At 43.4% G+C, this 25,091-nt stretch overlaps 1 protein-coding gene and 1 long non-coding RNA gene across 8 annotated transcripts in view; both read left to right on the top strand.

The window, feature by feature from the left end:
- PRKAG2 (protein kinase AMP-activated non-catalytic subunit gamma 2) overlaps positions 1-25,091 on the top strand; it is a 322,654-nt gene that overhangs the window by 282,330 nt on the left and 15,233 nt on the right. For all 7 annotated transcript variants that reach the window (XM_030932276.1, XM_030932275.1, XM_010384047.2 and 4 more), the window contains 3 exons: positions 17,569-17,650; positions 19,104-19,162; positions 21,687-21,732. In XM_030932276.1, the coding sequence (XP_030788136.1) occupies positions 17,569-17,650; positions 19,104-19,162; positions 21,687-21,732 (187 nt within the window). The remainder of the gene's footprint in view (positions 1-17,568; positions 17,651-19,103; positions 19,163-21,686; positions 21,733-25,091) is intronic.
- Positions 6,268-7,609, top strand: LOC115898248. The gene is made up of 3 exons (XR_004057937.1): positions 6,268-6,579; positions 6,703-6,888; positions 7,538-7,609. It is a non-coding gene; the product is annotated as an uncharacterized LOC115898248 (long non-coding RNA).

Raw genomic sequence — 25,091 nt, 5'->3', positions numbered from 1 at the left:
ACTTACAGGATGACCAGAAATGATGTTGCTTTCGTTTAATTTCATTTTTCAATTGTTTCGTGTTAACATATGGAAATACAATTGATTTTTGCAAATTGGCTTTATATCCTTTGTCTTTGCTGAGTTCACTTTGGACCAGGTGACCTTCAGAGCCACTTTTAAAACCCTAAGATTCTCTGATGATTTGACACAAAGAGGAAAGCATGCAAATACGATCTTATAGTAGGGAAAATGGTAGGCAGTCGTTTTAAGAGATGCGGTCTGGAGAACTGTGACCACGTGTTTCAATAACAAAATAATGAGAAGTTCTGAATTCCCAAGATAAAGGAACTACTGGCCCAGCCTATTTCAGCCTCACCCCCATCCCCCAGGAGGTTTACTTTGTAAAATACCAGATCTTCTGACCACCGGCATTTCTACCAACATAAAAATAAGTGACAGTAGGCCGGGCACAGTGGCTCACACCTATAATCCCAGCACTTTGGGAGGCCGAGGCAGGAAGAGCACTTGAGGTTAGTTCAAGATCACCCTGGCCAACATGGCGAAACCCCGTCTCTACTAAGAATACGAAAATTAAAATTAGCTGGGTGTGGTGGCAGGCACCTGTAGTCCCAGCTACTCAGGAGGCTGACGCGGGAGGATCGCTTCAACCCAGGAGGCGGAGGCTGCAGTGAGCCGAGATCGTGCCACTGCACTCCAGCCTGGATGGCAGAGTGAGACTTCAACAAAGCAAGACTCTCAAAAAATAACAATAACAAGTAACAGCTGGTTTGACTTTTACCCAGCTTTCCACGTATTAATCGTTTTGGCTAAACCCTAAAGAAAGTCGAATGAGTAATACATGAAAAATGCGATACCTTATGGATGCCCAAGATCACTGATCCAGTAAATATCACTTCCCTAATTAACAGGAGCTGTGAGCATCATCTCCAGGAAGTCGTTTATCCTGTGAGGCTCTGAGTTTGAGAGGAGCTGAGATGCATTACCATGGAAATAGGGGGAGAAAGTTGTTTGACATTGGTTAAGTCACAGTAAAAGATGTATTTGAAAAGGGGTGATTTGAGTATTTTCTAGACACAGGCTGCAGTAATAGTTATTGACACACCCTCAAGAGCTAAGAAAGCAAACAGAAAATAGCCGCGTACCCAAAACAACCTAAGAGATTAAATAAATCCTCGCATAGGCGTATAACAGAATACTGCATACTGCAGAAAATGTTTGTCAACAGTATATTCATTTATTAGGAAAAAAAAGTAAGCTGCAGAACAGTACTCAAAATGACCACGTTACTCTGAGGGTGCGACATCCTCAGAGCCATAACTGCTCTGGGGACCAAGGCGAGCCACTCGCAGGGAAGCTGAAAGAGTGTGTGCAGACAGGAGTAGAACAGAGCCGGCGAGAGGAGAGCAGAATGGGAGGGTGTGCCGCCAGAATGAGGGGGGACGAGCAGTCTCGGGCTTGGCTCTTCTGTTTCCATCTTCAGTCTCTTGAGAGGCCGGCTGGACTCCCTGCAGTTGGGTTCCGTGAGATTCCCCTGGTTTAATGCTGGAATCACCTGGGGATCCGTGTAGATATGTCCTGGGCGTCTCAGTCCTGATAAAAGTGGAAATCAGATGTCCAGCTGGGAGGTCTGCCTGCTGGGGGATGTAATCCCCACTGTCCTCAAGAGCCACGCTCTGCAGTGCCAGCAGCGGCCAGCCCAGCAGGAGAAGCACCTATAAACCAAGCCCAGCTTTTTCTCCATCAGTCAGTGGCTCATAAGGAGCTCCCCTGAGTCTGGGTATGGATCGAGGTAGGGGAGGCACCAGTGGCAGAGCAGCTGCATCATGTACCCATGCAGCGCCTGTGTACTTCACAGGCCCGGGCAAGCCCCGTCTCTGCCTGGCGAGAGAGGGTCGCTGTGCACCCTCAGCATTCGGCTTGGAGGGCCAGGTAGTTCCTTGTTCGCGATGGGGAGCTCAGATTGCATGGTCTCTGCGTCTCATAGCTAGCTTGTTCAGTCTCTGCAAGGGCCTGGCGCAGGAACTGTTTCTCAGCGGGAAAGTCATCTGCAGGAGAAGACATGGTTGTTTTGGGGTTAATCTTCCCTCAAAACCCTCAGTGTCTACTCTATAAATTTCCTTTTGGTGGAGGCTTCCTACAGCATCCCTAATATCAACCTTGCTGGGTCCTAAGGCCACACAGAAGAGCAACCTGGACTTGCCACATGCCTGATCTTGCCCCGGGCCTCTCTGAAAACAGCTTTTAGTGTCACTCAGTACCTGTGTCAGAGTAGCACGCACACATGTGCTGCACGTTGCCTCCAAAACACCTGCCTGGTGGTTGCAGTGGCAGGTGGAGTGTGGAGTGACAACTTGAAGCTCCCATTGGAGGGGTGTCTCCAGTGTTTCAGGCCATTCTGGGGTGTGAGACCGCTGGTTCTTTGGGGTCTGTCCCTCACGCTCTGCCCTGCACATATCTCACAGAGGCACCTGGAGCTCTGCTACTTCCTGCCTGTCCAGTCCAGCCCACACTGCCATCAGCGCATGGGCCAGTGTGGCAATGTGCAGTGTGAAGATGGCCAGCTTCTCTGCAGACCATAATAAGGTAGAGAGCGGGAGTGCTGCAGCCTTGAGACACATGGGTGAAAGTGTCCTGTTGCCAGGTAAAGCAGACTCTGTCTAGGGGTCCTTGTAGATTGGTATAGAGAAAGGAGTACGGGCCCAGGCAGGGGCTGTAGGTCCCCCAAGATACTACATTGGGAACAGCTGCTGCAGTGACAAGTTCACTTTTCCGATTGAAGGGGTCCCTCACCTGTATGTTCCTCAGGGGCTCCAGGAGGAGTGTCCTCTGGATATGGAATGTGCAGGTGGCACGTGACAAATCCATGCCAGTGCCCCTGCCTCCCTAAGCCTGTGGATTCCTTCTGTATAGTTCACTGTGCCACAGAAGCCTGGCACCTCAGCCTTATTAAACACGGACTCAGCAGTGCCCCGCACTTCAGGCAGTCAACCAAGCGAGCGGTTAGAGCCACTGCCGGCTGCCTGCGCAAAATGTTAACAAACAATTACTGGTAAGACCACTCATAGCAATCAGTCCCACCAAATGGGTGTTAAATTTCTCATCTTTGTCCTGACATTACTAGCACTGTTCCCATACATACCTCCTGGGTTTCTGCAACTGTGAAATGGCAAGATCTCACAGTTTGTTTGGCATATAAGTGGTTTCGTCCCCTGCAGCATACAGAAACCTGTCCCCAGTTACAGGTCAAGGGGCGGCAGTGGCCGGCTGGGGTTTTCTTTGGGAGGGTGAGAGGCCTGCACCAGGCGTCTGCCCCAGGAAAGCCTGTCACTAGGCTTTCCAGTAAAGAAAGGTGATTCTCAGACACTGGAGAGCCAGCCTTTCCCACTGCCATGGGAGGCTCGGAGGAACTCCCGGATCTGGAATTTCACCTTCATCTGAGTCCAGTCAGATGTCCCTCTGTCCGGTGCCGGGGTCCCGCTCCTTCGAGATCCATGCCCGGCTTTCCCATCAAACCCAAAGATGCCGCCAATTCTGCCTGTGCATCCACACCCCGCAGAGTTATGCTTTGTGTTTGATTTTGGAAACAGCCCTGTAGCTACAAGAAATAGATTCTCTGGGGACTGCCATAGAGGCTGTTGGGTTCTCTGTCTGTGAGTGCAGGTCCCGTACCTGGGCTTGTGGTTTTCTCAGAGGCCCCAGTGCACTCACAGGAGGCTCTCACACTGAGTCCTTTGGTCCTGGCTTCTGCCTCAGTGGCTGGTGCAGTGGCCATGTGGGCCCTGGCACCCAGATGTCACCACAGTCACAGATGATGACTTGTTTAGTCACAGTGCCATGGCCTGCCCTGGATTACAGGAATCTGGTTTCCCACTGACAAAGAGCTCAACACTGTGTTAAACCCACTGATGGGAAACCAATTCCAAGTCCTCTGTTTCTAGGAACCAGTCTTGGCAGTTTCTTTTCTTTTTTCTTCTTCTTCTTTTTTTTTTTTTTAAAGACAGGGTCTCACTCTGTCACCCAGGCTGAAGTACAGTGGTATGATCTTGGCTCACTGCAACCTCCGCCTCCCAGGTTCAAGCAATTCTTGTGTCTCAACCACCCGAGTAGCTGGGATTCCAGGCACCCGCCACCACACCTGGCTAATTTTTTGTATTTTTAGTAGAGGTGGCAGGGTTTCACCATGTTGGCCAGGCTGGCCTCAAACTTCTGGCTTCTTGACCTGTCTGCCTCAGCCTCCCAAAGTGCTGGGACTACAGTTATAAGCCACCGTGCCCAGCCATGGTGCCAGTTCTTGATCAGTCAAGGTTTAGTCAGGAGACAGAAGCCACACCAGTTATTTGAACAGAAAAAGAACATAAGCAAATGTTAACTGGATCTAAGTTAACTTGTAACTGAAAGGATAAATAAAGACGTCTAAGACAGTGTTCTTAAAGTCTGGTTCCCAGACCAGTAGCTTCAGCATCAACTGGAACTTATAAAAACGCAGTTCATCGGACCCAGTCTCAGACCCGAATCTGAAATGGGGGGATGAGGCTTAGTGACCCATGTTTTACCATGATGCTGAGTCTGGTGTACTCTACAGTATTGTGGAGGAAAGGGCATCCTGGCATGTGCCTTCTAGCTGGTGCTTGTGTCTCTGAGTGGGAGTGGGGCTTGAGGAAGCTCATTTCACACCAAATGGGAAAACAACAAACTGTTTTCAGCTGCTGCTCCTACAGTGCCCAGGTAAGGCATTGGCTGGGTGGAGCTCACGGGAGCTGCAGGCAGACAGGAACCCTGCTGGCCGCTGACAGGAGGAGCAAGCTTCCTCCTGCTCCGGCTTTGAGTCCCTCCCTAGACTCCTTTATTGTCAGAGCCTGAAATAGAGCCACCTAGCAACACTGAAACAGGGCTGCAAAGTCCCAGCATCACCGAGCCAAGTTAGAGGGGTGGGCATGGAACCGAGAGACAGTAACTTAATGACTGGCACAGTAGAGAAGGGGGACATCCCATTCCCTTCCAGACAAGCCCAGGAATTCAGAGAAAGACAGGTATCAGTATATTAGCCCATTTTCATGCTGCCAATAAAGACATACCTGAGACTGGGTAATTTATAAAGGAAAACAGGTTTAATGGACTCACAGTTCCATGTGACTGGGGAGGCCTCACAATCAAGGTAGAAGGCAAGGAGAAGCAAGTCATGTCTTACATGGATGGTGGCAAGCAGAGAGAGAGAGCTTGTGCAGGGGAACTCCTCTTTATGAAATCATCAGATCGCTGGGTGTGGTGTCTCACACCTGTAATCCCAGCACTCTGGGAGGCCGAGGCAGGTGGATCACTTGAGACCAGGAGTTTGAGACCAGCCTGACCAACATGGCAAAACCCTGTCTACTAAAAATACAAAAATTAGCTGGGCTTGATGGTGGGTACCTGTGGTCCCAGCTATTCGGGAGGCTGAGGTAGGAGAATAGCTTGAACCCAGAAGGCAGAGGTTTCAGTGAGCCAAGATTGCACGACTGTACCCCAACCTGGGCGACAGAGCAAAAATCTGTCTTAAAAAAAAAAAAAATCAGATCTTTTGAGACTTGCTACCACGAGAACAGCATGGGAAAGACTTCCCCCATGATTCAGTTACCTCCCACTGGGTCCCTCCCACCACACGTGGGAATTAGGGGAGTTTCAATTCAAGATGAGATTTGGGTGGGGACACGGCCAAACCACATCAGTTAGTGATTCCAAAAGATGACACCTTGAGAATTATGAGAGGCCCAAAAATAAATAAAATTTCATAATGGAATTCTCACACCCTAGGATTGGTGAGGGAAGCATTAGGAGCGATCTAGGCTTTTCCTCACAGTGGCAATGTGACTTCTTTTAGTAACACTCTACAAATGATAGCTTTATTTTTTTTATTTTTTATTTTTTATTTTTTGAGACGAAGTCTCGCTCTGCCTCTCAGGCTGGAGTGCAGTGGCACGATCTCCGCTCACTGCAAGCTCCGTCGCCTCCCAGGTTCACGCCATTCTCCTGCCTCAGCCTCCCGAGAAGCTGGGACTACAGGTGCCCACCACCGCGCCCGCCACCATGCCTGGCTAATTTTTTTGTGTATTTTCAGTAGAGACGGGGTTTCACCACATTCGCCAGGATGGTCTCGATCTCCTGACCTCGTGATCCGCCCGCCTCGGCCTCCCAAAGTGCTGGGATTACAGGCGTGAGCCACCACGCCCGGCCAAATGATAGCTTTATTTTTTTTAACAAATGTTTTATTTCATAAGAGTTGTAGATTTACAGAAACATGGCAAAGCTAGTACAGAGAGTTTGCATATACCCCACACCCAGTTTAATTTTGACATCTTGCGTTAGTGTGGGTCTATATTTGTCCCAGTTAATGAACCAGTATTGATACATGATTATTTGCTAAAGTCCATGCTTTCTTCAGATTTCCTTAGTTTTTACATAATGCCGTTTCTGTTGGAGGATCCCATCTAGGTTACCCCATCACGTCTCATCATCGTCATGCCTCCTTAGGTGAGACAACTTCTCAGACAGATGCTTCCTGTGTTTGACACCTTGACGGTTTTGAGGAGTGTCAGTCAGGTATTTTCTAGAATGCGCTCTTATTGAGATTTGCATGATTTATCATGATTAGACTGGGAATGTGGCTTTGGAGGAGGAAGACCAGAGAGAGGTAAAGTGCCCTTTTCATCACACCATCTCCAGGGTGCTTACTGCCTGCGGGACTTACCACTCTCCATTACCTGGCTGAGGTGTGCCAGATTTTTCCACCATGAGATTCTTCTTCTTGCTCGTTTCCATGCCGTAGTCCCAAGAAGGAAGTCACCACCTACAGCCCACACTTAGCCAGTGGGGAGTGACACTTCACCTCCATGAGGGCTGAGCAGCTACGTGAGTTCATTGGGATTTTTCTGCAAGGGAGATTTGTCTCTTCTCCATCTATTTATTTATTCAATCATTTATTTCAGTATGGATTTATGGATATTTATTTTATACTTTGAGTTATAATCCAGAACAACTTCATTTTGTTGCTTACATTATTCCAGGCAATGTGATTTTGAATAATACCAATAAAAACCAAGCAGGTATCCAAATAAGTGGCTGTTTGCCAAGCACTATTTTTTTTTTTTTTTTTTGGGAGACAGAGTCTCGCTCTGTCGCCCAGACTGGAGTGCAGTGGCGCAATCTCGGCTCACTTGAAGCAATTCTCCCACCTCAGCCTCCAGAGTAGCTGGGATTACAGGCGGGCACCACCATGCCTAGCTAATTTTTGTATTTTTAGTAAAGGCTTGGTTTCACCATGTTGGCCAGACTGGTCTCGAACTCCTGACCTCAAGTGATCCACCCACCTCAAAGAATGAGTAGAGAATATAGAATGCAGAGCACATGATCAAAAGTAAAGTAAAAGGAGGGCTTGAATAGGAGGGAGCTGCGCAGGACAATCCTAGTTTAGTGTTAAAATTAAGAGGCACAGAGGGAAGGGGTGCTTGATTAATTTAAAAGCAAGAAGGAAAGAGAAGCCCCGGTCCTATTGTTCCAGGTTGATGCTGCTGATGTCAACAAAGAGAAAACAGAACTGTTCAGCTCAAATTATACTTTGTTCATTATCAAGGAAAATGATCTTCAAAGTGGAAGAGGTAAAGTAATAGTGATTTGAGGAAACTAAAGCCCACAATAGTTGTGGAGAGCACCTGTCAGCACAAACCCTGTCTCATTTCTGATTCAGATGAATCACATTCTAGCGTTAAAGGGAACTCACAAAGGAGATTCCTAATGTTCGTGGTGTTGGAGGAATTGCGGAGAAGAGATCTGATTCGGAGGCCAGAGGTGAAAGAGCAGATAGATTTCTCAAAAAGCAGAGGCTGGGGAATGTAGTATCAATCCGAGCTGAGATTTATGAATGAATGCAATCTGTCATGAATTGACCAAAATAAAATTCACAGGAGATTCACCTGCCTTTCTTTTGTGGCTATTGCATAGATGACTGTGCACAACAGGCACGTCTGGATTCCAGCTAGACTAGGCTGGCAGAGCCTGGCACAAGGTCCCAGAGGATGAGACGCAGAGCTGCAGCTTGGCAGCCAAGCGAATCAATTAATGTTTAAATCTCGGTCAACCTGGAGCAAGGTTTCTAATTGTGTTGGATGCCTCTCGTGGGCCGTTTCCAAATCCATTCACATCACCTCATAGTCCAGTGCTCCTCACTCTGTGCAGGGCCAGTGGGGCGGCCTTCAGCTTGGGACCATGCCATGTGCCCCAGCTTCCTCCGCCAGGGGAGGACGGGAGCCAGCAGCTACATGCAGTCCTAGGAAGATCTCGCTGGCATCAGCATCAGTGGGCCCCGCGGCGGTGGCTCAGGAACGCGTCCTGCACTGACTCACCCTCCCACCTGTCTCCTTCCTCCCTTCCTGTACTTCTGCTCCCTGGCATCACATTCCCAAATACACTCTGCCTTCTGGGGAGCCCCAGCTGAGAAACTAGGGGTACGCCAGAGCTTTCTTGTGCCCCACGCTCTTCAGCTTTGGAACAATGACTTGAATATTGATTTTGTTGATGGCATCATCTAATTTACAGATGACTTGAAACCAGGTGGGATAACTGATAGTAATGGAAATGCAGAAAGATTCCTCAGTATGCAAAATTATACATAGGATCACTTGATATGACATCAAGGACAGAAGAAATGAGAGCATGTGAATATTCTAGAAAAGATGAAAACTGGCTGAGAACCAGGGAGGGAGAATGGCAGGCCCTGCCACGCATGGGCTCGGGCTCAGGAATGTGCTGGAGCAGAGCAGACGAGTGGCTGAGAGTTTTTCAAAGCAGTATTAATAATATCTGTCAAGTGGTACCAAAAAACTGACAATGAAGACGTAGTCTCTTGCTCCTGTGCCTTACTTACTCTTGTCATATTCCACAGAAACAACCTGTTGAGCCGTTGAACCAAACACACTGAGTCCATAAAACCTCCCAAGAAAAGATGTGTGGGAATGTATTACTTGAAATTTTATATATCACTTATGTTCAACCTGTAGACTGCTACAGCTAGAATTCCATAACAGAAATCATTGTTAAGAATTTAGAAGGTACTAATATCATTCCATTCCTTCTAGCTACCAGTGCTGATAAAGAGAAATCTGTTGTTTTTTTTAAATTCCCAACCTTTATATGTGATTTTATTTTTCCCCCCTGAAGCTTTTGTGGCTCTCGCTTTCTACCTGGTACCCTAAAATTCCATCATCATGTGTCTTGTGGTCAGTTCATGGTGCCAGGCAGGTGACTTCCCGCTGGAACCTGACACTCTTAGTATCCAGGCCTAAGTCTTGCATTGTGTCTTTTTTAAATTTTTTATTTATTTATTTATTTTAGAGATAGAGTTTCACTGTGTTATCCAGGCTGGAGTATGGTAGTACAGTCACAGCCCACTGCAGCCCCCAGTTCCTGGGCTCAAGTGATCCTCCTGCCACAGCCTCCCAAGTAGCTGAGACTACAGGCGTGCACCACCACATTCAGTTAATTATTTTATTTTTTGTAGAAGCCGGGTTTTGCTATGTTGCCCTGATGGGTCTTGAACCCCTAGGCTCAAGCGATCCTCAGCACTGCGGCCTCCCAGAGCCACCGTGCCTAGCCTTCCTTACATTCTTTCCTCAATCATTTTCTTCCAAGTGCTTGCTTTTCTCTGGAACTTCAGTGAGCAGCTCTGAGACCCCCTGAGTTGGTCTTTAATACTCTTTTCCCATCGTTTTTTCCATTTTTCTTTCTGTTCCACTTTTTGGAAGTTTTTTTTTCCCCTCACCATTCTAGTGAGATCTGTATAAAATTGGAACTTGTGTGACTTCAGCATTCAAGGCCCTGTCAGATGGCTGCCCATTCATTCATAATTAAGAGTGACTGCCAACAGTTGGCATGGACACACCGAGTTCACACGTGGGCTTCTTGCTTGGTGGGCTTCACTGAAGAGCAGTAGGCCAGCCGTCTTTTTCACTGGAGGCCCCATGTTCCTATCTGTCTGTTTTATTTCTGGAGCAGTTCATTTCCTCCAGAAAACAGTCCTTCCATGACGATGGTGGACAGCTGTTCCTCTGAAGCTGAAGGCGTGCTGGGACATGGAGGGGCATGGAAGATGAGTTCAGGGAGGAAGGAGTCATGCAGCTGGCAAGGGAGGGCTGGGCCTGGACGGAGAAGAGTCTCGAGGACCATATTTCAGAAGTTGGACCCTTCTTGATGCAGTAGATATGAGCATTAATTTTAAAAGCTTCACAATCAACTTAATTACTGAAAATCAGCGTGAAGCTGTGTAGAAATCAGTGAGGCATCAGAGGAAGCAGCTTCCCATTCTGGGGAACACAGACGTGCACCTTGGTAGAGACTGCCAGAGTCTCTTAGAGCAGCTCGGGCCTGCTCACTATTCTAAAAACTTACCTCTCTATGAAAATTTTATTTCCCATCTTTTCTTACCTAATTATCACATTTCCTTGTTTGAAAATCCTATTAAAATGTAAATTTTAAAATTAATCATAGTTTGAGCAAATTGCATATCAGTTAAAAGGAAAGAAATTTTCAAAGGTACTTGAGACCCCTGACAGGTTTTTTCCTACAAATTAGAACCAGATTGTATTAGTCCTCTTTGTATCCTGTTTATTGGTTAATTGGAACACCCTGTGCCATCTGTAATTATGGGGAATTTTCCAAGTGTAATTTTAAATTGCTTTATAAATAGCTCCATGCATGTGTTCTTAAGAAAGCCAAATTTTAGAAGGTTTCATTATTGCGAAGGTGGTCGGCAAAACCACAAAAGTGTCAGGCCCCTCACGAGCTCGCCCAGGACACTGCTTTTTAGTGCATTGTATGAGTATCTTGTCCATTTGGAATATTATATGAGGTCTTTGAAGGATGGAATTGAGACTTCCTCAGTGACCTGCAGACAGGTCAATGGTGTATGTGGGTGAAATTAAAAGAATAAATCTTTCATCCCAGCACTTTGGGAGGCCGAAGCAGGAGGATCACTTGAGGCCTAGGATTTGAGACCAACCTGGGCACATGGCAAGACCCCATATCTACAAAAAGATTTAAAAATTAGCCAAGCATGGTGGCATATGCCTGTGAGCCCAGCTACTCAGGAGGCTGAGGCAGAAGGATCACTTGAGCCTACGAGGTTGAGGCTGCAGTGAGCTGTGATCATACCACTATACTCAAGCCTGGGCAACAGAGTAAGACCCTGTCTCCAAAATGAAAAATAAATAAATTTCTGTTGGCTTCTGGTTTGGTCAATATAGGGTGGAAATTTTAAGCATTTGTTCTTCTTGGCTGTTAGTGCTGAGTACTATACTGAATATCTTCAAATAGCAGTCCATTCAATCCACACCCTACACCTGTGAGGAAATAGCCGTTAGCCCCATTTTATAACAGAATGTTGAGGCTCACAGAGGGTTAAGTGACTGAGTGGCCACCACCCAGCTGGCGGGCCAAGGGGCCTGCGGGAAAGCCTTGGTGCTTGAGGCCATCAGGAAAATGAAGTGAGCTGCTGTGCGTGTGATTTCAGTTTGAGAAAGGAAGCAGTGTCCCTGTTCTGTAGAGATACGCATTTTGTGTGGAAAACGAGAAGCCGAAGTCCAGTAGCACCTTAGCTCATTGACAAGCAGCAGGATGGCCTCTTAGTTCCCTCCACGTGCTTCCATGAGCCCTGGTTGTTTTACCTTCTGTTGCAGAAGAGATACCACTTTTCACATTAAATTCTTAACATTCTCTTTGCCATTGAACTGCTGCTTCACTGGGACTTTTCTCTCTATAAACCTTGCCATTGGGCTGGGTGAAGTGGCTTGCCTCTGGAATCCCCCAGCACTTTGGGAGGCAGAGGCAGGAGGATCACTTGAGTTCACGACCAGCCTAGGCAACATAGCGGGACCCTGTCTCTACAAAAAATAACAAAATAAAAAGCTGGCTGTGGTGGTGTGTACCTGTGGTCTCAGCTACTCAGGAGGCTGAGGCGGGAGAATCACTTGAACCCAGGAGATTGAGACTGCATTGAGCCATGTTCCTGCCACTGCACTCCAGCCTGGGCAACCCTGTCATTCATACATACATACATCGATCCCTCTGTTGGACTGATACTGTCTGAAATTAATTCCTCCCTCCATCCCTCCATCCCTCCTTGCCATTGACCATGCCGCATCAGTGTCTTTCATCTCAGAGTTAACTTGGTTCAGCATGCGTGATCAGTTTCTAACATCCGTATTATTACCCCATATAGTTTCCATACATATATTTGCCACTTTAAGAATTGGTGTTATGCAGTTATTTCCTGTTTGTGGTGTTCACAGTGGCCTCACTGTAAACAGTAACTGCAGCATTTGGGGGGCTAAACGTTTTCGTAGCAGATTAGTCTGAGAATTTATCATGGGGAAGCAGGGTGTTTTTTTCTGAGTCTGAAGTAACAGTCATCATATTTGAGTGTTAAAATTAAACCCCTGCTTTTGTTGGTATCATTCTTTTAAGCTTGAGGTGTGATGAGGCTCACTGTAGTGTAAAAATGTCCATTAAAATCTGTTGGATCTACATGTGATCATTTGTACAAGGTGTAAACATTAAATATCAAAATATCAAAATATTCACAAACTAAGCTAATAACAATATTTATTCTTGGGTTTTTTAAATTACTACATCATTTGACCAGAGATTTTTGATTGTAGATGTCCACTGTGCTTAGTCATTTATGTCTTGAAGCTGGATACAATAGTCTCTTCCAGAAGCTTCTAGAAATGTGTCCACTAAAGGAAGGCCTCTTGTTTGGCTCTCACATGGTCTCATCTATGGTTTAGATCCATTGGACTCATCCGCCCTTGTTAGAGAAAGGCAGTCCTTGATAGGATCCCAGGACTTAGGTCATATACAAGGTTCATTTACTGTCTATATTAACAATTGCAATTAAACCATACGATAAATGCCTAGAATAACATTTAATTACTGTTCAGTCCATTTTCATTTCATGCAATTACTGCTATAGTTAGGTTTGTCTACCATTTTGCTATGCATTTTTTATGTTTTCTATTGATGTGTTCTTTTATTCTGTCTTCGCTCGATTTAACAAACTATGTTTAACCCATTTTTCTCCTCTGCTAGCTTTTTAGTTATACATTCTTTTTTCATTTTTGTGGGTACATCGTATGTATATACTTAAGGGGTGCATGAAATAATTTGATACAGGCATACAATGTGTAATAATCACATCAGGATAAATGGGGTGTCCATAACCTCAAGCATTTATCATTTATTTACATTACATACATCCCAATTATTGGTTATTTTTAAATGTACAATAAATAATTGTTGACTGTCATCACTCTGTTGTGCCATCAAATGCTAGATCGTATTCATGCTGACTATAATTTTTTATCCACGAACTGTCCCTACTTCCTGCCCCCCCACCCACCCACCCCTACTACCCTTCCCAGCCTGTGGTAATCGTCGTTCTACTCTCTATCTCCATAAGCTCAGTTGTTTTAATTTTTAGCTCCCACAAATGAATGAGAACATGTGAATTTAGTTATACATTCTTTTGTTAATCTTTCAGAGGCTATCTTACAGATTACGTAGCATCTTTGACTTACTACTCTTCATCTTTTAATAATAATTTGCCATCTCCCAAACAATGCAAAAAAATGTATACAAAAGTTAAACCCTCTCCTACCCCATGTGCTATTGTTGTATATTTTGCTTCTATATAAGTTATGAATCCCACAGGATATCATTACTCTGGCTTTACACAGTATTGATTTAATGTTTACCTACATCTCTGCCCTCTCCTGTGCTCTTTGTTCCCTCCTACAGTTCTGTGCAGGTCTAGAATCTTTCCTTCAGTGCAAAGGACTCCCTTAAGTATTTCTTTTTATTTTTTTGAGACGGAGTCTCACTCTGTCACCCAGGCTGGAGTGCAGTGGCATGGCCTCAGCTCATTGCAACCTCCACCTCCTGGGTTCAAGCGATTCTCCTGCCTCAGCTTCCCAAGTAGCTGGGATTACAGGCGTGCACTACCACACCTGACTAATTTTTGTATTTTTGGTATAGACGGGGTTTTTTCACCATGTTGGCCAGGCTGGTCTTGAACTCCTGACCTCAAGTGATCCACCCGCCTCAGCCTCCCAAAGTGCTGGGATTACAGGCATGAGCCACTGCACCTGGCCTCCCTTAAGTATTTCTTAATGCTGGTTGGTTGGTGACAATTTTCTCTGCTTTTGTTTATCCGAGAAACCTTATTTTGCCAATCCTTTCTGAAGGATGTGTTCACTGGATGTATGCTCTAACCTAGCTTGGCGGGTTTTTTCTTTTAGCATCTTAAAGTTTTCTTTCTGTTGTCTTCTGACCTTCACAGTTTCTGCTGGAAAGTCAGCCATCAGCCTGATTGTTACCCTTTTGAAAGTCAATATGTCTTTTTCCCTCTGGCTGATTTTCCCTTTACCTTTGGTTTTTAGCATCTTGTCTATGACATGCTTAGTTATGGTTTTCTTTGTGTTTATCTTACCTGGGATTTGTTTGATTCTTCCTGATAAATTTCAGCTTCTTGTTGAAATTCACCTGTGTGAAGATGATGTGGGAAAAGCCCTCAGAAAAATTGCAGAATGAATGTGGTGCTCAATTCATAGCCTTCTTTTCTTTCAAGAATTGTGGCTCCCAGAATCCTCCCTGCGTTGATGCCCTCCAGAGCCTTCAAATAGTGTTTCCTGGCTTTTGTACAACTCGTATAGTTGTTTTCAACTGTTTCATTATGCCAAACTCGGAACTTTCTGGAATAGCTTTTCAATACCTATGGCTACTTAGGGTTTCATGAATGATCCTCATGAATGTTTTTTAACATTTATTTTCTCTGCTAAATCTGTCATTTTGACGGAAACGGTAAGCAATTTGTGCTTTTAAAAGATGCCCCTAGCCAGGCGCAGTGGCTCATGCCTGTAATCCTAACACTTTGGGAGGCTGAGGCAGGAGGATCACTTAAGCCCAGGAGTGTGAGACCAGTCTGGGCAACATAGCAAGATCCTGCCTTTACAAGAAAAAAATTATCTGGACATGGTGGCATGTGCCTGCGGTCCTAGCTTCTTGGAAGGCTGAGGTGGGAGAATCACTTGAGCCCGGCAGGGGCAGGCGGGGGGCGGGGGGCGGTGAGACTACAGTGAGCCAAGGTCACACCACTATACTCCAGCCTGGGTGACAAAGTGAGACTCCGTCCCCCCCAAAAAAAAAATAAAATACAAATAAAACATAAAAGGTGCCCCCATTCCCATTCTATTCCAGCCAGTTTAGCAAACTTACCAGATATTCAGTGTGTTTTAAAGTCTATTTACATGCGACTTTTCCACTATATTCTTCTATAATATATTCTAGGACCACAATCAGAGATGCCCAGGGTACAAATAGCAAACCATTCAAATGGGCACACCTTTCCTGGATGCCATTTAGTTACAGAAACAGTGTATGTTTGTGCCTTTTTGATAAAGGTGTGATTCAGAAACAGTTGATGAGTTTCTGGATGCCGCTCAGTTACTGTTGCTCTCCCACATCACTGGGTTGGCTCTGCTCATTTCCCCGTCTTTGTTCTCTTGTGGTTCATTTGACTAATATATAGAATCCCTGCTATATATATTCAGGACTCAGTGCTGGATGGATTAAAATAAATGCATGAAATAATCGATGAGCTCCCCTGATGCACCAGTAGTCCTTATATTCTTGTGTAGGTGAACTAGATACATCATGAGTAGTTCCACATAAGGCAAAGTGTATCACAATAAGGGAATAAATAGGTACTAAGTTATTAGTCCTAAAGTCATCTGCCCCAGGTTCCTGCAATTGTTTTCATTATTAAGTTAACAAAGGGTTTTGTTTGTTCTGTTTGTCCTTTTGTTTGTTTGTTTGAGACAGAGTCTCACTCTGTCACTCAGGCTGGAGTGCAGTGGTGTGATCTCGGTTCACTACAGCCTCCACCTCCCAGGTTCAAGTGATTCTTGTGCCTTAGCCTCCCAAGTAGCTGGAATTACAGGTGTGCACCACCATGCCCAGCTGATTTTTGTATTTTTAGTGGACGCGAGGTTTTACCATGTTGGCCAGGCTGGTCTCAAATTCCTGGTCTCAGGTGATCTGCCCATCTCAGGTGGCTTCCCAAAGTGCTAGCATTATAGGCGTGGGCCACCATGCCTGGCCAACAAGAGTTTTTTTTAAGTAGTGAGTGAGAAGAGAATAATTTACTTTTAGTTAAAAAAAAAGTATACCATACCGTAATGTAACACTTTTTTTAAAGAAACGTTTTACCATCCCAGCTTCTTAATATATCAGTTTAATTTTTTTTTGCCCATTTCTCATTGTTTCCATTTAAACACGTTATTTTTATAAGTATCATAATGTATAATTTTACAGTTATATTTGTATTGTCATTGACCTTTCTTGATATAGTTATGAAAACATCATAATTATGTTAATGATTTGATTTTTTTCTCATTGGTATGCTAGTACTTGATAAGTTTTCTTTTGTTTGGGAGGTGGATTTTTTTTCAGTTTTCAAGATTAGAAGTAATGTCACATGGAACATTGTTGATTCAGGAATCCCACTCCTAAAATAATTCAAAGAGAAAAAGCTGTCGCACAAGCAATATGAATACTTTTGGGATTCTTGACACAAGCTGTGTTAGAAAAAATACTTTCTCAATGTTCAGTGCCACCAGTGGTTTTATAGTAGCCCTTGTATTAGGAGCTACAACTTTAAAATATTGGCTTATTTAGCATCTACAAATGATACTTTGTTTTAATTTGCATTTCTTGGGTTATTAATAAGGTTGGACATTTTCCCTGTACTTATTTGCTGTCTGAATTTACAGGATCATTTTCAGCACTGAGCTGAAAATTAATTAATAAAATTTTTATTTCAGGTAATTTTATACAATTTCAGTGTTTCAGATGAATTAATAACCACTTATAAGAGATATTAGACCCTGAAGTTTAATTCTTTTGTATGGTTTTAATTATATAAAGTATCTATGCAGACAAGAGTCTTCAGATACAATAAGAAAAAAATAGAAGTTAATTGCATTATTTCAGTTTCAAAAAATAGTTTCTAAGCCCTGTATGCCTTTAGGTGTAATGTTAATAAATTCCGTTATTTTTAGCTTATTAAACTTACAAAACTTACTGTGGAAGATAACTGGTAAGACTTGGTCAAATGTGTTAGTTAAGGGTATTTTTCTGGCCAGGTGCAGTGGCTCATGCCTGGAATCCCAACACTTTGGGAGGCCAAGGTGGGTGGATTACTTGAGGTCATGAGTTCGAGACGAGCCTGGCCAACATGGTGAAACCCTGTTTCTACCAAAAATACAAAAGTTAGCCAGGCATGGTGGTGCATGCCTGTAATCCCAGCTACTCGGGAGCCTGAGGTGAGAGATTTGATTAAACCCAGGAAGCAGAGGTTACTGTGAGCCAAGATCGTGCTACTGTACTCCAGCCTGGGCAACAGTGTGAAACCTTGTCTAAAAAAAAAGATATTTTTCTTCCTGGACTTTGAAAGTGTGTTTTGTTTCTCCTCTTCTTCTTCAGGTTAAAAAGGCCTTCTTTGCTTTGGTAGCCAACGGTGTCCGAGCAGCGCCACTGTGGGAGAGTAAAAAACAAAGTTTTGTAGGTAAGCATTGTGGGCCTGAGGAAAACCGAAAATGGAAACCTTGAAAGCAGAAAGCCTGAAGTATTTTAATAGATGCCAGTTTGGAATTCAACCTAGTAAACATGTTTCCAAGTTAAAGAACTTTCTTGCCGGCAGGGTGCAGTGGCCCATGCCTATAATCTCAGCACTTTGGGAGGCCAAGGCAGGGAGATCGCTTGAGCCCAGCAGTTCGAGGCCAGCCTGGGCAACATAGCAAGACCTCACCTCTACAAAAACATACAAAAATTAGCTACTCAGGAGGCCGAGGTGGGAGGATCACTTGAGCCCAGGAGGTCGAGGCCATGATCACTGCACTGTACTCCAGCCTGGGTGACAGAACAAGACCCTGTCAAAAAACAACAACAACAGCAACACACACACACGCACACACACACACACACACACACACACACACACAAATCCTTGCTTTTACGTACTGGGTAAGAAGGTGGAACTGCTAGTAAGGTCCAAACACGGTTGTCCTTTTTTTCTTTGCTTCCTCATTGAGAATACACACTGTTGTAATTTTTATGGAGCTTTTGTTGTTGTTGAATTTCTTTTAATTTAGCAACTTTTTAGCTCTCTGAAGAGCTTATATGTCTTTACCAGCCCAACGAACAAACCCCACGTAGGACGCCACAGTCAGATGTGAGCCAGCCGCCCCACTTTGGGCCGTACATGGCATACAGCATCCCTGGGCCTCACACTCATCTCGCTGGCACACACCTTTTTGGCAGGGCAAATTAGATGCTGTAAACATGACTGATGTCTCTGCCAGACCATTGTTATACTATTAAAACTGCTGTGTAACTTACAGCTATCTAAATGCCATCGTTACTTATCCTATGAATCACAGCAGACAATGCCATTGTCTCTCTTAGTATTCTTCACGTGATTTTGAAATGATTGTTACGCCTGCTTCTAGGTTTTAATTTCATCAGGGAGGACGTTCATGTCTTTTTCATTCCTGTCATCCTGGTGTCTAGCACATCAAAAGCACTCAGTAGATGGCACCTGTTTGTTAAAACCATTGTGTTTAGAACACTTCTTGGGAAACAATCCAAGTACCCAGAATTGTCACGTTTCTAAAGCTTATGGGATACTTTATCTTAAAGTATTTAAAATTATTTACATGTAACTGCAATTCTTTTTTCAAATTTATATCAGTTAATAAGTTTTCTCTCATCAATTTCCAAATTCTGTGGTTAGTTCCGTAGTACTTACTGTCAGGTTTAATTTCAGCTAAATTTGTATATCCAGTTTGGTATGCACAATTAACACATCAATAGTTTTAAATAATATATTAAACTCTGCTTGATATCTTCAAAATGTATTTTATAAGCTCTTCTAGTATATATTCTAAGCTCACTTGTCATTTGGAATTTTTTAAAATGTTTTCATAGCTTTGTTTTTAACATATAATTCTTTGTTCCAGGAATGCTAACAATTACAGATTTCATAAATATACTACATAGATACTATAAATCGCCTATGGTAAGTGGCACCAGTTCCTATGTCAGTAGTTGGAGCTGTACATATCTATGTATGTGTATAGGTATATGTGTGTATTTTAAGATTTTTAATGTTTTCAGTGTTTTCTTTTTTGGTATGGAGTGCTGGTGGTGGTTGATTTTCCAAATATATATAACGTGCAGGGAACTTCAGTATAAAACTATCTTTACCATAAGTCATATATATGAAACTCAGAGAAGGGATTCTCAGGAAAAATAAAAGGAAATAGGTTCTTTATTCAGCTTTCAGAATTCCTCGGCTTAGCAGAATTCTATTTATTAGCTAGACATTCTGTACGTTTTGCTTATCTCTACAGGCCTGTTGATGTGGTAGAGCTTAATTCAGTTATCCCAGCAATTGCAGAACAAGAATTCTATGTACTTTGTGATTTTAAAGAAGAAAAAAATGAGTCATTAAAATGAAATTCAGTTTTGACATTTTCCTGCTAATTAGGAAAAGACAGCTACTGGCTAATTTTAGTAGCAGAACTCTCTGGTCCCTGGTACAGTGGTTCTGGAAGAGCGTAGCTTCGAAACCGCTTTTGTCCTTCATCTCACTTTGTGGTATCTGAGATTCGGCCTGCTTGGTTTTGTGTTTTTAGTTTCTGTTTGTTCATGAGGGTGGGGGCAAGGACAGAATTGCATACTCTATTTAACTGGCCCTATTTGGGGTGCTTAAAAGGTATAAGTTAATTCAATTAATACTGCTTTATGCATAATGCTCAGTATTATCCAATTTAAATTCTTACATAAAATACAAAAATGAGTTTCTTCATAAAACATGTTCTTGCCGGGCACAGTGGCTCATGCCTATAATCCCAACACTTTGGGAGGCCAAGGCCAGTGGATCACTTGAGGTCAGGAGTTTGAGATCAACCTGGCCAACATAGTGAAACCCTGTCTCTACTAAAAATACAAAAATTAGCTGGGTGTGGCAGCGGGCACCTGTAATCCCAGCTATTCAGGAGGCTGAGGCACAAGAATCACTTGAACCCTGGAGGTGGAGGTTGCAGCGAGCCAAGATCGTGCCACTGCACTCCACCCTGGACAACAGAGTGAGACTACATCTCCGAAAAACAAAACAAAACAAAACAAAAAACCATACTCTTGGGAAGTTTTACTGAAGATTTTGTAAATATCTTGTATTTATTTCCCATGAAATCTATTATTTCTTAAATATTACCAATGCAAGTGAATACTGGCTTTCCTTATAATGGTCATACCTCTCTGCTTTTGAACTAGCAAAATCAGCACAAGTATGATTTTTGAATAGATAGATTTCTATGACATGCATCAAATCCCATATAAGAAATCTCAGCAGTAGATTATGATATCAAAATTGCAAAAAAGCAGTTATATCTAAATATGCAGCCCAAAGTTTTTCTAATATCTGTAGATACAGGCCAGGCACGGCTCACGCCTATAGTCCCAGTACTTTGGAAAGCCAAGAAGGGTGGATCACTTGAGCCCAGGAGTTTGAGACCAGTGGGGCAACATGGTGAAACCCCATCTCTACAAAACACACACACACACACACACACACGCAAAAATTAGCCAGGCATAGTGGTGTGCATCTGTAGTCCAAGCTACTCAGGAGGCTGAGTTGAGAGGATTACTTAAGCCTGGGAGGTTGAGACTGCAGTAAGTCATGATCACACTTGTGTACTCCAGCCCGGGTGACAGAGTGAGACTGGGTGACAGAGTAAGACTTTGTCTCAAAAAAAAAAAAAAAAAAAGGCCGGGCGCGGTGGCTCACGCCTGTAATCCCAGCACTCTGGGAGGCCAAGACGGGTGGATCACGAGGTCAGATCGAGACCGTCCTGGCTAACACAGTGAAACCCTGTCTCTACTAAAAATACAAAAATTAGCTGGGTGTGGTGGCGGGCGCCTGTAGTCCCAGCTACTCGGGAGGCTGAGGCAGGAGAACGGCGTGAACCCGGGAGGCAGAGCTTGCAGTGAGTGGAGATCGTGCCACTGCTCTCCAGCCTGGGTGACAGAGCAAGACTCCATCTCAAAAAAAAAAAAAACTTGCAGATACATTTTTTTCTCTATATCTCACCTCATTTTCTTTCTTTCTTTCTTTTTTTTTTTTTTTTTTTTTTTTGAGAGAGAGTCTCATTCTGTTGCCCAGGCTGAAATGCAGTGGTGCCATCTCGGCTCACTGCAACCTCTGCCTCCTGGGTTCAAGCAATTCTCCTGCCTCAGCCTCCCGAGTAGCTGGGACTCTAGACACCCACCACTGTGCCTGGCTAATTTTTGTATTTTTAGTACAGATGAGGTCTCACCATGTTGACCAGGCTGGTCTCGAACTCCTGACCTCAGGTGATCTGCCCACCTTGGTCTCCCAAAGTGCTGAGATTACAGGCATGAGCAACTGTACCTGGCCACCTCATTTTCTAATTGTGAATAGAAAATGCTATTATGAAAGCTATGTTTTGTTTCATTTTCCAAATATTTTTTCTATGTTGTATATATATATTTATAAATAAGAATTTTTTTATTTGCAGGTACAGATTTATGAATTAGAGGAACATAAAATTGAAACCTGGAGGGGTAAGCACTATTGGACGTTTAAAATCTTTTAGTATCAGGAAAGCTATGCTTAGTATGAAAAGTGTGTTTTAATTTTGCAGATCCTTTTCTCTCTGCTCCATAAAATGTTATTTTTTTTGAACATTTAAAAGTTGTTTTAATGATAATTTAAAAATTTAAAAAGTAAAAGATTTTACCTAAAAAAGACAAACGTGCCCTGATGGAATGGGGGTATGAGAGAGAGTTGAGACTGTCAAGTTATGGAGAAAAGAACAAAATGAACAAAGACCAGGGAGTAACACTCTTTAAGCACTTTCAAACCAGAAGACGTGGTTAAACGGAGCCATGAAAAACACGATTTCTCCTGGTTTTCTACATTTAGTTGATCTAATGTACTTTGTATTCAATTGCTGTTAAATTATAGTACAAAAAAGTAAAACGGTATGAATTTGATTTATTAATAAAGCTTCCTTTTTTTTTTTTTTTTTTGAGACAGAGTTTCGCGCTTGTCGCCCAGGCTGGAGGGCAGTCGCGCGATCTCGGCTCACTGCAACCTCCTCCTCCTGAGTTCAAGTGATTCTCCTGCCTCACACTTCCAAGTGGCTGGGATTACAGGTGCCTGCCACCACGCCTGGCTAATATTTGTATTTTTAGTAGACATGGTGTTTCACCATGTTGGCCAGGCTGGTCTTGAACTCCTGACCTCAGGTGACCCACCTGCCTCAGCCTTCCAAAGCGCTGGGATTACAGGCATGTGCCACCCGGCCATAATACAACTTCTTTGATGTGCTGACATTATTCTCCATTGAGAATCATAATTGTAGCAGGAAAGACTGCAGTGTGTGTGGTCATATATACTTTATATATATATACACACTTTAAGTTCTAGGGTACATGTGCACAACGTGCAGGTTTGTTACATATGTATACATGTGCCACGTTGGTGTGCTGCACCCACTAATTCGTCATTTACATTAGGTATATCTCCTAATGCTATTCCTCCCCCCTCTCCCCTCCCCCCACCCCACAAGAGGCCCTAGTGTGTGGTGTTCCCCTTCCTGTGTCCAAGTGTTCTCATTGTTCAGTTCCCACCTATGAGTGAGAATGTGTGGTGTTTGGTTTTTTATCCTTGCAATAGTTTGCTGAGAATGATGGTTTCCAGCTTCATCCACGTCCCTACAAAGAACATGAACCTATCCTTTTTTTATGGCTGCATAGTATTCCATGATGTATATGTGCCACATTTTCTTAATCCAGTCTATCATTGATGGACATTTGGGTTGATTCCAAGTCTTTGCTATTGTGAATTGTGCCGCAATAAACATACGTGTGCATGTGTCTTTATAGCAGCATGATTTATAATCCTTTGGGTATATACCCAGTAATGGGATGGCTGGGTCAAATGGCATTTCTAGTTCTAGATCCTTGAGGAATCGCCACACTGTCTTCCACAATGGTTGAACTAGTTTACAGCCCCATCAGCAGTGTAAAAGTGTTCCTGTTTCTCCACATCCTCTCCACCACCTGTTGTTTCCTGACTTTTTAATGATCGCCGTTCTAACCGCCATGAGATGGTATCTCATTGTGGTTTTGATTTGCATTTTTCTGATGGCTAGTGAAAGAGGACACAAACAAATGGAAGAACATTCCATGCTTATGGATAGGAAGAATCAATATTGTGAAAATGGCCATACTGCGCAAGGTAATTTATAGATTCAGTGCCATCCCCATCAAACTACCAATGACTTTCTTCACAGAATTGGAAAAAACTACTTTAAAGTTCATATGGAACCAAAAAAGAGCCCACATTGCCAAGTCAATCCTAAGCCAAAAGAAGAAAGCTGGAGGCATCATGCTATCTGACTTCAAACTATACCACAAGGCTACAGTAACCAAAACAGCATGGTACTGGTACCAAAACAGAGCTATAGACCAACATAACAGAACAGAGCCCTCAGAAATAATACCACATATCTACAACCATCTGATCTTTGACTAACCTGACAAAAACAAGAAATGGGGAAAGGGTTCCCTATTTAATAAATGGTGCTGGGAAAACTGGCTAGCCATATGTAGAAAGCTGAAACTGGATCCCTTCCATACACCTTATAAAAAATTAATTCAAGATGAATTAAAGACTTAAATGTTAGACCTAAAACCATAAAAACCCTAGAAGAAAACCTAGGCAATACCATTCAGGACATAGGCATGTGCAAAGACTTCATGTCTAAAACACCAAAAGCAATGGCAACAAAAGCCAAAATTGACAAATGGGATCTAATTAAACTAAAGAGCTTCTGCACAGCAAAAGAAACTACCATCAGAGTGAACGGGCAACCTACAGAATGGGAGAAAATTTTTGCAATCTACTCCTCTGACAAAGGGCTAATATCCAGAATCTACAAAGAACTCAAACAAATTTACAAGGAAAAAACAACCCCACCAAAAGTGGGCGAAGGATACAAACAGACACTTCTCAAAAGAAGACATTTATGCAGCCAACAGACACATGAAAAAATGCTCATCATCACTGGCCATCATAAAATGTTATTTAAAACATTCTCTTTATTTCTGTCTTAATTTTGTTAGTGTGCTACTGTGCTAAAGCTGAGCAATACAAGTATTGTCCATTCTGTTTATAGACACGTGTAGGACACCTGCAGCAGGCAGGGCCTTATCCTCGGGCCGGGAATGTGAAGATGAATGAGCTAACCAAGCTCCACCTCGCTGCTCACAGTGGGGCCGCCGTTCACTACGAAGTCCAACCCTCAGAGATTTGCCTTGGTATTAAGAAATGCATCCGAGGCATGCCTAACTTGAACCAAAGCAAGCATCTGTTCTTATTGAAACCTAATAATTGTTTATTTACAAATTATGGAGAAACTTAGGACAAATGAACTCAAACTAGATGGCTTGGAGCAAATAGCATGGAAGTAATTTGAAGACCATGTTCTTTTCTTTGTCACATTGACATTCACCCTATAAAATCATGATACTCTTTTCTGCCATGGAACCATTTCTTAAATTTGCATTTCATGATTGTGAAGGTGGTGGTCTCACTGAGACTTGTCATGGTGGGTTGGTGGAGAGGACCGGGGGTAGGAATCAAGGCAGACCCAGTCTGCAGGGTGCTCAAGGAAACACTGGTAGAAATGGAGGGACCAACTAAAGGAAAATTTTGAATTCAAAATTGAAGAGTTTGGTTCTGTGTTTCCCATGATATGCTTGATAGGAGAAGCAAGCTTTGTAACTGGCTGTGAAATCAGAACACTTCTTGGAGTTCTCTTACACCCCAGGGGCCTTTTCAAATCTATGTGATTTAGAAGTTTCACTGAGTGATGGATTTGGTTTATTATGGCTTTGTCAAACCAAGCTAAACA

Source organism: Rhinopithecus roxellana, chromosome 6 (assembly GCF_007565055.1).
Source record: "Rhinopithecus roxellana isolate Shanxi Qingling chromosome 6, ASM756505v1, whole genome shotgun sequence".
NCBI lineage: Eukaryota > Metazoa > Chordata > Mammalia > Primates > Cercopithecidae > Rhinopithecus > Rhinopithecus roxellana.
Note: the sequence above shows the minus strand (reverse complement) of the source record. Positions and strands in the feature narration are given on the sequence as shown.